The sequence below is a fragment of the Alligator mississippiensis genome, chromosome 4, assembly GCF_030867095.1.
Source record: "Alligator mississippiensis isolate rAllMis1 chromosome 4, rAllMis1, whole genome shotgun sequence".
Classification (NCBI taxonomy): Eukaryota; Metazoa; Chordata; order Crocodylia; family Alligatoridae; genus Alligator; species Alligator mississippiensis.
In genome coordinates, this window is record NC_081827.1 from 62315553 (window position 1) to 62329199 (window position 13647).

The 13647-nt window shown below is 40.6% G+C and overlaps 1 protein-coding gene across 2 annotated transcripts in view; it reads right to left on the reverse strand.

The window, feature by feature from the left end:
- Positions 1-13647, reverse strand: part of LRIG3 (leucine rich repeats and immunoglobulin like domains 3) — a 67910-nt gene that overhangs the window by 26539 nt on the left and 27724 nt on the right. For both annotated transcript variants that reach the window (XM_059726041.1, XM_006258847.3), the window contains exons 4-8: positions 3242-3376; positions 2461-2604; positions 1052-1195; positions 610-753; positions 49-192 (exon numbers count right to left, since the gene is read on the reverse strand). In XM_059726041.1, the coding sequence (XP_059582024.1) occupies positions 49-192; positions 610-753; positions 1052-1195; positions 2461-2604; positions 3242-3376 (711 nt within the window). The remainder of the gene's footprint in view (positions 1-48; positions 193-609; positions 754-1051; positions 1196-2460; positions 2605-3241; positions 3377-13647) is intronic.

The following is a 13647-nucleotide window of genomic DNA, read 5'->3' on the forward strand; positions in this document are numbered from 1 at the left end:
ATATATCAGTTTGGTTTCTGACCATGAAATCAAGTTGTGTCAACTTACAAAGTCTGTAAACTGGAAAGTCCCCGGAAGGCACAATCAGCAATGTAATTTACTTTGTTGTTACCAATGTAGAGTCCAACCAGTAGGCTTAAACCAATGAAGCTTGAATCATCTAACCTTGCTAAGTGATTGAACGTTAAATCCCTGAAAGTTCAAAAAGAAAAATCTCGGTTGTTTATAGTGGAGTGTTTATTGTTCAATTCTGTTCAACGCTTTGTTACAATGAAGACATGGCTTTCAGTTATAGGTATAACAAAGGCTATTACACAATTTTTTATTATACAGTTTGTGTATTATTTCCTGTTATTCACAAATTACTGCAGAATGGATTTCTTTCACTTGAAAATTACTGTATTAAAGCTTTAGTACAACTGCCACAGAGAACTGAAGCAGTCACGGTTGGCTTCAACTTTTTCCGACAAAATATGACTCTCTTACACACAAAAAACTTGTTGTCAACCTTGAAACTTTGTTATGAAAAATTCACAGATCAGTGGTAAGCAGCTCATGCTTTGGCAGGTAACCTGCTTACAGAAGTGGAATAGAATAAAAGCTACTCACAGCTCACTGAGTTTCTGGCAAAATTCCCAGGCATCAGGACTGATCCTGCTGATGGCATTGTGGCTGAGATGAAGCTGCTGCAACATAAGCAAGCCATAAAGCCAGCCCTTGGTGATCTCTGTTAGGTTATTATGGTCCAGCTGCCTATGCACACACAGAAAAAAAAGGGTTTAAAAACTCAAATGAAGGACATGTTTTGTCTTGGATCTTTATTTGATTGTGAGTTATCAGCTAGATAGTATATATTTATTGTATAGCAATGAGCTGAGGATTGCAGAGCAACAAGACAGATTGATCAAACTTAAAGGTATTTTCAAATTGAAATATTTTGGCTTGGTTTTTGGAAAGTTGTGGTATGTGAATATGTAAAACAAACATGTCTACTCATTTGTGTGATGCAAGGTAATTTTCTTCCAAAGGAACTGTGAAAGCTTATACTCACAAGATTTCCATGCTGGTTAATCCCCAGAATGCTCCATCCATGAGTCTAGTTATCCCATTTCGCTGTAGCTTTAATGATTTCAAAGCAGCAAGTCCTTGAAAAGTAAGGCCATCTATGTGTCTTATTTTGTTACGATTCAGCTCCCTGAAAAAATAAATTGTACAGTTGTAACAGAGTAAGTTTATCTGAATGCCTACACCACCTTCATCATTATGATGAAATAGATTTTAAGTATTCATAAAACAATGTAAACAAGATGTAACAGAAATAGATATTTTACTCTAATACAAATACAATTCACTATGCTAATACTACTCTGTATTTGAAATGCAGAACACAGGTGCTTGCTGTTACTTTCACTTTAAATGCAAAGGGTCAATGGGCTTAGGAGTTATGAAAGGCCATGTTCTAAAGCTTACATGTATTAACTTCTGTTTTGTAAATATCAAGAAGTTTATTCATAATCAAGGATTTAAATTTAAAAAGGGTCCTCTGAGGATCAAGGCTTCTCATCTGTTTCTTCACAAAGTTAACTAATCTGCTAAGCTACCTCTGCTGCATCAAGGAGAGCTGTTTCTTTCCACAACCTCCTCACTTCATGTTCATAAAGACCTAACCCCTACCACCCAGTGATTTTGAAATTTTCACCTTTGCAGGAATTCAGTCATCATTCCTCTAAACCTGTTACTGCTTTCTCTATCCTCTTCTGCCTCTGGGTTTAATATGAAGAAGCAATGAAGGAACAATATTTAACAATAACAGGCCCCAGTGTTTTCCTTTATCTTGCTTTGCTTACCTCTTCATATTGAGGTGGCCTGCTGTTAATATCAAAACAGTATTACATAGTCCTCTTGCCATTGCAAGAGCATATATGTTTTCAAAATAAATGTTGTATTCAAGACCTACAATGAAAGTCTTTAGAGACAAAATACTTTGAGATGAACAAAAAAATAGACACTTTTCTAATACTATTTCTACATACCAGCTGTAGATTTTTAAGACTAGGTAAAATACATTCAGACAAAACTATCAGTCAAACTGATGAAGTTCTGTTTAACTTCATACTATTATTCACTGATATATATTCTAAAAGCAAAATTATTTCCTTTCATTTTTTCTTACCAAGAAGAGATCTATTCTACAGATTATGCAAACTGAGTTCACTTGGTATTTCCTTAAGTAGAGAATTTCTATTGTCTTAACCTATTTTTTTTTAATAAGGCAAACTAAAATTTTAAATACAGTCTATACACTTCTCATTATTGCATAAGACTTTTATCCATTAGAAGGTTTTAGCAAAGGTTGTGGCTGCTTTGCTTAGCCTCTGGTTAAATTAAAGGCTAAAGTTCAAGTGCTGCCAGTGCTTTGCAAAACCTGAAAACAATTAACTAATTGTAGGCTGTACTTACAGGTGCTGCAGATGGGACAGCTTAAACATCTTGTGAGGGATTGATGACATTTTGTTCCTGTTCAGTTTCAATACTTGAAGTGTGCGAGACAAATTGTCAAAGGTACCAGGCTCCATTGAGGTTATCCGATTACTGTTAATATACCTGTTGAAACAATGTCTAGAATGTTAAATTTACTGTAATTTAATATGTTTTTAATACTAAGTAGTAAAATATAACCATTTTGTATTACCTATCACCTGACAAATAGCATTAACTTAACATGTTTATTGGTGATCTAAACACTACCACCAGTGAATTTCGCAGCTAAGAGATCTGTTCCATTCTACAAAAATGTAGCATTGTCAAATACAACATATTGCAAAGGTATATTACCAAAATATACCCCAGACTATGTTCTCAGTGTTTCTGTAGCTTAATTTAATTCTCAAATCAATAATATGGTAAAGATTCAAAAAAGTTCATGAAACTCTATATGAAACTCAAATCCCATTAAATCCAAGGGAATAATTTTTTAAAAAATTGTATTTCATTAATAACCTCCATCAAGAGATACTTCCATTTGATTTTTAAAAATATATGGTTTTTGTTTTCTACAAACTAAAAAACTCACTCAATCTATGCTGTTTTATCAAATAATCTATAAAATGAGAACGGGTGAACCTGGCAATAAATATTTTAAACTAGACTCAAACCTGCTCTGTGCTAACATACTAAGTTTTACCACAATGAGTAATATTTTAAAAGCACATTGTATCATTTTAAATAAAGTTTTACTTACAAGTACTTGAGCTGCAAAGGAGGAAACAATGCAGTTTTCAGTTCTGAAATATTATTGTTGCTCAGGTCCAAAGTTTCTAGAGCTTGAAATGGTTTCAAATATTCAGGCAAGATGTCAGCAATCTTGTTATTGGTCCTGAAATTTGAAAACAATGCTCAAAGATTCTGTCATATCTAAACAAAAAATATGCCAGCTGTATAGCACCCTAGAAATTTAGTTCTCAACTTCTGAATTTGACAATCAGTCTTTAGGTAAAGTAGCATAATGCAATAGTTTCTGTAATTAAAACATTAACTACTGGCATGTAACAAACTAAAATTCTGCATGATTAGAGAAAGCAAAACCATGCACATGTATCTACATTTCCATAGCCATATTCCTAGGAGACAAAAAGAATCAGTTTTGTCTGACACTCCAGCTACTGTGATGCATAGGATTTTAAAGACCAGAAGGAACCATTATACTAATCTATTCTGACTTCCATTGTGCAGACCGTACAATTTCATCCAGTATTTTTTTTCATCAAACCCAACAGCTTGAATAAGGGCATATTTTTTTTAATAAATATTTAGAGTTAGCATTGAGCAGTAGGACATTCAGTACTTCAGGGAGATCAGGTCAACATTTTTGTTGCTTTAACCAAAGTGCACACCAAAGATGCATGTGTTCCTGTTTTAAAGATTTAAGCATTAAAAGCATGAATATCCACCCAAACTATCATAAATAAAAGAGTTAGATTAGAAAACATGACTTACGTTGTACAACACAACAGAAAGTTACTGCCTATAAATCAACCCAGTTGTTAACCCTGCATTTAAAGATATTAATTCATCTCTAACTGTTAATAATGTATCTTGTATGTATTGCAGAACTCATATCTTGAGCTTGAAATTCATATATGGCTCCTGTGCTAAAGTGTCTCCTTTCCATTAAACAGCTCTGCTCATTATAACTTCATAACTAGTTAAACAATTGGGTATTTTAAATTGTTACAAAGACACACACTTCAATTTACGGCCAGTGAGCAGTATATTTTTCACAGCAACCAAGTTTCTGTGTTTATACATACTATGTACTACCTAATCTTCTTTGTATGGGTATATGCCATGAAACCCGAAGCACCAATCCATATCTCTTCAGAAAGAAGTAATGCACAGGAAATATATACACAGCTCAGAAATGAGCATAGAGGGAAATGCATTCTGGGACATCCTGCTATAGAGAACTTGGAAAGGTGGGTAATAAAGGGAGCTAACAAAAATGACAACAAGAATGTAATGATCCGCCAGTTTGTGGCTGTTAACTGGTTAGGTTCAAATCTGCTGATCTGCTCTAGCTGAAATACCTCCTATACGTGGTTGTGCCAGTGATAAAAAGCCAGGATCATTTTTCCAGATTCTGGAGGCTGGTTGTTAAGCAGCTTAACTGTTACCACAAGCACATTGCTTCTGAGAAGAGATGGATAATGTTCAACTTGATCAAATAGTAAGTCACAGGTTCTGCAGTGGGTGCATAGGAAGGGGGTTATTACTCAAGAGAAAAAACAAAAACAAAACAAAACACTCGATTCAAGTTAAGTAAAAGTTAAAAATTAATGGGCCCTTGCACCATGTGTGGGATTGAGTCAGTGATCCTGCAGCCCATCTAACATCACTCTTGTTCTGTATCATGTTTCAGGCCTCAGGCTGTCTGGTAGAAGTAACACTACATTTTTTTTTTTTAACTCTTAGCTGGAAGTATTTATAATAAATGGAAACAAATTACTTTAATAAAAAACAACAACAAACACTACCACCATAAGGCTAGAGTTAGATAACAGGTCACAGAGCCTTGCTTTTATGCATTAGTTTGTTTATAAGGTAATAACTAACAAGGTATTAAAACTGCCAATTACTTGAATGACGAATAAAATTTTCCTTGCAGTAAAAGTGTGCTCCAGCAGAAGCCAGCAATTTCCTGAACTGCACGCCTCCTAAATTGCAGTGTGAAAGTGTTCAGTTATTGAGACACTTACACAGTGCTGTCTTTGTGTCACCATTGCTTCATAAAACAGAAATTCCTTACAACTGGCAGAATAATAGCCCCTGTATGACAAAGTTTAGTTGATCCTAATGGAACTGAATAAAACCCAAATACAACTTTCAGATTAGCACTTTACCTGGCAAATTACTTGGTAGACCAGTTTACAGAAAATCAAAGAGGTATTTTGATGGTGGAATCACAGAAGGAAAAGAGAAAGTGAATTCATTTGTTCACTAAACTAGAATTACACATCAATAGTATTATTACATCTATGAATGTGGGACAAAAGACACAGTTATTTAGCCCCCACTATGTAGTGTTGCTGCTTCATATATGTGGGATATGCTAAAACAAAATATATTTAAGCACTTCATGTCCTCTTGCCCCCTCCAAACCAACCCGTTTCAGCAAAAGTGAAAATTCAGTGTGAATAAAAAATTGGTACTGGAAATACGCCAAACCATTTTATTTAAAAATGCAACACTAAATTAAATAGAGATCTCTGTTGTCACAATCATTTTATTTTTTATAATCACTGTAGGAAATGAAATAAAAAGTTAACCGATTCCTATTTGTCAAGTTATTTCTTATATTAATCAAAAACATTTTTTTAAATATAAGGTTGTGTGTCAGAGGGGAGAAGCAAACTATATCCTCTGTCTTGACATAAAGTACCATCAAAGTATGACATTTGAACAAAAACTTCCCAGCACACTACTGAAGAGTGCCTGCCATGTTACCAAACTCAGACAAGACACATTGCACATACTGCCCTATTTCATTTCACAGATTCTCAAGGGACAAGATAGCAATGAGTATATTTCTGGTAATAGTAGAACCAAAACATCGAGTTTTCACAGCAGTATACCTGAACCAATTGGGCTACCTGCAGATGCTAAAAACAAACAAACAAACAACACCCCCCCTCTAAAAAACAAAACCCCCTCCAAAAATGTGCTTTACTGGACGAAGCATCATATTACTTCAACCCAGTTCTGCACTGCAGTGCATGTACAGTTCAGGTACTTCAGCAGGGCTTTTGGGCACTTTTAGCTAAACCTGATTCAATCAGCTATTAGATAAAAGTGGCAAAAAAAACCCACTAAAGTGCTTGAAGTTTACAGACGTTGGGCAAGACGGATGGAAGTAATACGCTGCCTCTTCTGGGCATGTGCAGGGCTTGGCGCCATGTTTAAGTGCCATTTTATTTGGGGGGGTGGGGGGGAGGGGAGTTTACAACTACAAGCATTCTCAGATTCTAACTTTTCCCCCCATTCTGCACTACTGAGGCCACATCTGGAGTGCTGTGTCCAATGTTGGGCCCCCCACTACAGAAAGGATGTGGACAAGTTGCAGAGAGTCCAGTGGAGGGGAACAAAAATGGTGAGGGGGCTGAGGCACACGACTTATGAGAAGAGGCCGAGGGAACTGGACTTATTTAGTCTGGAGAAGAAACGACTGAGGGAGGACTTAATAGCAGCCTTTAACTACCTGAAGGGGAGTTACAAAGAGGATGGAGCTAGACTGTGTCAGTGATGGTAGATGACAGATCAAGAAGCAATGGCCTCAACTTGCAGCATGGGAAGTTTAGGTTGGATATTAGGAAAAAATCTCTCACTACCAGGGTGGAGAACACATTATCCAGAGAGGTGGTGGAATCTCCATCCTCAGAGGTTTTTAAGGCCCGGTTCAACAAAGATCTGGCTGGAATGATCCAGTTGGGGATGGTCCTGCTTTGAGCAGGCGGTTGGACTAGACCTCCTGAGTTCCCTTCAAACCCTAATTTTTTTATGATTCTTCACATATTAGAAACCACTCTCACTCTCAACACACTACAATGCCCATGTACCTCAGACTCCTCTTGTGATGGCATATGGAAGCATGGATCCTGAGGACTGCTCTACATAAACTGATAAGAATCAGTATAGCAGTTTGAATTCATGATTTCTGTCATCTGAGTGCCCACACAGAGACCTACAGCAAAACGTGGTGTGAATTCAAACTGATTTACTTCTTTTTGTACAATTCTAGAGAAACCAGTAGTAGTAAAATACCTTATAGAGCATGTTAACAATTAATTTTCTACATTATAAACATAAAATATATGTCATAAATGTCAAGAGGATGCTACAGCCACAGCACTAGTCCAAGATGTCTATAACAACCCAATCAATCAAGATGGCATGGGTCATTTTATATAAACAGCAGCAACAGCATATTTGACATATTGTCTTATAGTTTCTTTGGCCCTCGGGAAAAATAAAAGAGAGTAGCAATTTCTGTCAGTGTCTTGTAAAGGATCTAGTAACAACATTTATAGATATTTTAAAATATTGTTGAAGAAAATTATTTTTAACCAGGTGTTTATTAATATGATTGTATAAATAAGTACTCCCAATTAGTAATGATTTGCTAGATTTTAAACACCTGTGTAAGTCAACTCTGGTTACAGAATGCTCTGATCCTGTTATCTATAGTCTGCCATTTTCTGAAACTGGGAAAGTGCTAGTGCCATACCTTTCACCTCTGTCTTGAATTCTTATCACCTACATCCCAGATTGTAACATACTGGACATTGATAGACGTGCAGCTCCCCGCTGTAACTCATGGCACTTTGCAGGAAGCACCATGAGTTACCACTATGCCAGGGACCCAACAGATGTTTGCTGTTGGGTCCTGGGGATTGGGAGATAAGATGCATCTTTGCAGCTGCCCTCCTCCTAGCCCTGCCCCTCCCCCTTCCAAGCCCCAGCACTGTCTTTGGAATGGGAGGGGAGGAAGGGAACAGAGGGAGCTTGTTCTGGGGGTTGCCCCACCGGTGCTCATGGTGCTTCCTGCAAAGTGCCATGAGTTACGGCGGGGAGCTGCATGTCTATCAACGCCCAGTATGTTACAATCTGGAATGTAGCTGTTAAGAATTCAAGACAGAGGTGAAAGGTATGGCACTAACTCTTTCCCAGTTTTAGAAAATGGCAGACTACACATTGGGGGGCTCCAATCACCCACCCCACCCTCCAGCGCTGCCAGGACAACCCCCAGAATGAACTCTCTCTGCTCCCTTCCCCCTTCCCATTTTGAAGACAGCATGGAAAGCAGAGCTCAGCTGTATCAGCCGAGCCCTGCTCCCAGTCACACTGACAAATGTTAATGAAGGAGCTCTACTTTGGTGTGCCTTTACCTGAGCCCTCATATAATGAGGGTTCAGGCTGTTGCCTGATTGAGCATTTTTAATGTGCTCCACAGCTATGTACTTCTGTCCGTGTACAGCTGATGAGTGCTTTCAGTGGCTGATCACGTGACAAACTGTCACATCTGTCAGTACCCACTATTGCTTCCCTTTCCCAAAAAGCAATCAAGTTTTCTTTGCAGCTGGATCTTAGCCCTTTTCCTTTTGGTATAGTACCTATCTTTTTACTTCAAGATCATGAGATAAGGTAGAAATATTAGAGATTGGGCACTGAAGGTGTGGGACCAGGGAAGGGAGCAATATCTAATATTAGTCCACTTGGGCATTCGGCTTCCCCTCTTAAATTTCTCCAACTTCTATGGCAATTTTGCCATCCTTTCTTCCCTACCCAATCATGTCTACTTCTGTCATTTTGACATTACCCCTCTCCACAGTGTCTTCTTTAAAATCCCCTTCCCTTTGCCATAAACATCAAGGGCTCACAGGATAATAAATGATAGGGGAATACATTAAAGAAGGGACCAATAAAGCTACAGGGAAAAAAGTCTAGGGCAATTCTTAATGAATGGAGATAGAGACGCTCCCCCAGATACGGTGGGAGACTCATCCTTTGCAGCATTTAGAAACAGACTGGGCAAAATCCTCGGGGGGAATGGGGAGAGGGAATCCTATAGCTGTTCCGGGGGAGGAAGGGAAGATCTTAGTATTTTTCCTCCCATCATTTTGATAGCTAACATAATTTTAGTAGAAACATTCAGATAATTTATCCAGTGTGATTAATAATGGATGTGACTTAAAATATCATTTTGTTTGAAAGTTAACTCCTTGCTGGCATACAAGTGGGAATGTGTACCTTTCTCGTAATTGTGAACCTGACTCCAGGTGGAGTTGAATGATTCTTTCTCTACTTGTTAAGAATCTGAACAAAACATTTTAAATGAAACTCTTCTTTCAAAAAACTAGATGCCAGAAGAGAGCCAAGTCAGAATCCTGGCACACTTCCAGCCCTGCTGGCAAGTCTACAGGTCTGGTTCACACAGACTTCTCACGTGCCTTGAGCCAAGCAGCTGCTTTCTTCTTGAGGCTCTCATCCCATTTCACTCTTCTATTTAGTGATTTTGACAAGCTTTCAGGTTAGATGTCAGAGCATCCCATTTGTGGGGGTATCAAGGCTCAAAAATACAATGTAAAACTCCACTACCATGGCTGGCCCTCTGGCTGACCCTGGCTATCTCTTAGGAATGAAGAGGCAGATAAGTTTGCATATCACATATATGGAAAAAGTTTCTGGAGGGGAAAGGTGTACTGACATCCAAACTGAGGGTGAAGTTGCATGTTACACTTAGACCATTCTAAAAGTACTTAAAACACAAGCACCTTTAAGTGAAAACTTTTTAAACTCTTGCTAAGTGTCCTCTGGGCATCTCAAAGATATGCTACTTTGGGCAAGGGTTAACTCTGGGCTATGATACCCAGCTCATATTAGGGTAACTTCAGTCTGCACCACAGAGATAAAACAAGCAATATGCGGTCCTCCAACATCCCAGGATGCACTCTGTCAATCCCCACCCCTCCACCCTGTTCCACGAACAAAATTTCCACCCTCCCAAACTCTACTGTTTAGGGTGTGTTACTGTGGTACTGCCTGGGAGCAGGCATGACTCTGCCAGTGCCAGGAGGTGGGTAGCAACAAGGGGAGCATGCATGGAGCTGGGAGGTGGAGAGACATGGGCACTGTGGGTTCCCTCCATAGATTCCCTCCTCCTCTGGGGGGGGGGGGTGGTTGACAGAAAGAGGGCCATGCTGCGGGGAGTCCTTCGCTGATCCCTCCCAACCTGAACAAATCCCAGCCTCCATGAACCAATCTTAGCCCCCTCCAGCTTTCCCCAGAGAAAACGATAACTTTTGCCCACAGTGGAGCAAAAGCTGGGGAAAGGTTCAATTAACCTTTGTTACTTAAGATTACTTGAAATTTTCCCATGCTACCTGGCCCACTTCCCCCACATTCCATCAGCTCTCCACTGGCCAGGCAGCTTAATGGTGGCTGTGGCTTTGTTTCACACCCCTATTCCCATCCTGGCGTGAGGCATTTGGGAGGGAAGGAGGTGGAGAAAGAGGGCTGTACTACCAGTAAAGAGACAACAGGGTTTAGTGTAGTGGGACCACATCTAAACCAAACCCCTACCTAAGGCAGAATTATCCCTATCCAAATCCATTGTCTAACCTCTTGGCAAAACTACACAGTCAACTCTGACACAACACAAGACAACACAGGTAAGCATGGGGCCCATGGCAGACAGTGGTCTGCTGTTGTGCATGCTGTTAATATACCCTCAAAGGATTCCAGGACTCCCAACCCTCCTCACCCTCCCTGCCATAAAGGAGGAAAGCAAAAACCCTCACAGTCCACACCAAATCTGACCATGGGTAAAATTATCTCCTGACCCCAAACATGGTGATCGGTCTCATGCTAAGTGGAAGGGCAAGACCCTCTAGCCAGGGACCTCCAGGTTTAAGTCCCAGGAGAAGCACTGGCATTTCTCAGTCCCTGTCTTCAGCCTTGGCTGCATGCAACACCCTGCAAAAATTCTTACACTCTGGGAAAGGCTTACAAAAACCCTAACACATGTACCAGTGGGGGGCTGGTGGGGAAGGCGGGGGGGGGGGCAGGAATGGAGAAGGAGGGGCAGGAGAAAACCCATAGTAGAATTTAGGCATAGCTACGCCTAGGATCAACCCTGATTGGTGACTGTCTAAAGTCTTCTTGAACACCTCCAATGATCAAGTCCACAACTTCCCTAGAAAATCTATTCCACTTTAGACAAGGCTAGCCAGTGTCGAGTAGACAGGCATTATCACCTCCCATGTATTTGCACCCAACGCTTCTATATAGTGATATATCCCAAAACCACATCCGCCTTTTGTGTGGCTGTAGACTCACACTGTAGAGTCATCCTGAGTCTGTGATCCATCAAGACTCCCAGATCCTTCTTCATCGTGCTGTCATCCAACCAAGTGTCACCCATTTTGTATTTTTTATTATTCTTCCAGAGATGCAGCAATGTGCACTTGTCAGCATAGAATTTCATCCTGTTAACTCTAGCCCACCTTTCCCATCTGTTGAGATCCTGAATTGCACTCCTGCCCTCTGACACATTTGCAATCCTTTTCAGTTTTGTCTCGTTTTCAAACTTGATCCATGCCAGCACCTAAATCATTAATAAACACATTGAATAGCACTGGTCCCAGGACAGACCACTGTGGGATTCCACTTGAAACATCCTGCCATTCTGACATCCATTTATAATTACCTTTTGCTTGCAGCTAGCAAGGTAGTTGTCTATTAATATTATAGTAGTTTTGCCTAGTCTGCATTTCTCCAATTTCTTTGTGAGGAGGCCATGCTAGACCTTGTCAAAAGCCTTGCTGAATTCCAGATACACTATATCTACCTCATTCCCTTCATTTACCCAAGTAGTTACTCTGTCAAAGAAGGTGATCAAGTCTGTTTGACATTATTTGCTCTTAGGAAATCCACACTTCTTGTGATCAGCCTTTCCTCTTCCAAATCCTTGCAAATGGACTTCTATAGGATATGCTCCAGTACCTTCCCAGGTACTGAGGTGAGACTAACTAGTCTGTAGTTCCTTAGTCCTACTTTTTGCCTTTTTAAAGAGTGGCACTAAGTTGGCCGTCTTTTAGTCCTTTGGTACCTCATCTGTCTCCCACGGCTTCCTAAACACTGTTGCCAAGGGCTCTTAGATCTCCTCTGCCAGTTCCTTCAAGGCCCTGGGATCAAGTTCACCAGGGCCTGATGACTTGAATTCATACAGCCCTATCAAAATCTCTCTGACCATCTCTTTTGTTATCTCTCCCCTCAGCTTGCCCCCTCCTTATCTGGATAATCCTTATTAGGTGTCTAGCTACAGCTTAATTTTTTTGTGAAGACTGATGCAAAGTAGCTGTTGAAAAGTTCTGCTTTCTTTATATCTTCTGTTAGGAATTCCCCCTGGCTGTTTAACAGTGGACCCACAACTTCCTCAGTCTTTCTTTTTTGGGCAGTGTGTTTATAGAATCGCTTCCTGTCACCTTAACCCTCCCTTACCAAGTGCTACTTTTGCTGGTCTCTACAGGCACTTTCTGTTTTCTGGTATGCTTCCTTGGTGACCTGCTCATTTTTTTTATTGTCTGTATGTTTTCCTTTTGCGTTTGAGGCATCCTAAAAGCTTCTTGTGAAATGACATTAGTTTCTTGCCATTATTCTTACATTTCCATTATGTTGGGAGAGTTTCTTGTTGGGCTTCTCATACTTTAGAACTCCCAGCTCTCCTGGGTGCCTTGTTCAATCTTTCTTCCCGTGGCACTATGCCTATTAAGTGACTGTGGCATTGATGCCTGCACAGTTGGATGGGTAAAAAATTGGCTGATGGGGTGCACCCAGAGAGTAGTGGTGGACGGTTTGTACTCAAACTGGCGAGATGTGAGCAGTCGGGCACCCCAGGGCTCGGTCCTCGGGCCTGCACTGTTTAACATCTTCATCAGCGACCTTGGAAGAGGGGGTGGAAAGCACGCTGTCCAAGTTTGCTGATGACACTAAGATGTGGGGCAAGGTGGGCACACTTGAAGGGAGAGAGAGGCTACAACTAGATTTAGACAGACTACAAAAGTGGGCAGATGAGAATAGGATGGGGTTCAACGTAGACAAATGCAGGGTGCTGCACCTTGGGAGAAGGAATCCATAGCATACATACAGGCTGGGGAGTTCCCCTCTTGAAAGCACAGAGGAGGAAAGGGAGCTTGGAGTCATTATTGACTCCAAGATGAACATGAGCCACCAATGCCAGACTGCAGCCAGCAAGGCCTGCCATACCTTGTCATGCATCCAAAGGTGCATCTCAAGCCAGTCCAGAGAGGTGATACTCCCCCTCTATGTGACTTTGGTCAGGCTGCAGTTGGAGTACTGCATCTAGTACTGGGCACCACACTTCAAAGGCATGTGGTCAGCCTGGAGAAGGCTCAGAGGAGGGCCACCCACTTGGTGAGAGGGCAGCAGGACAGGCCCTACGAGGAGAGACTGAAGGACCTGAACCTGTTCAGCCTCAGCAAGAGAAGTCTGAGGGGGGACCTGGTGGCTGCCTACAAACTCATCAGGGGAGATCAACAGCAAATAGGTAGATGCCTTTTCTCCCCAGCACCA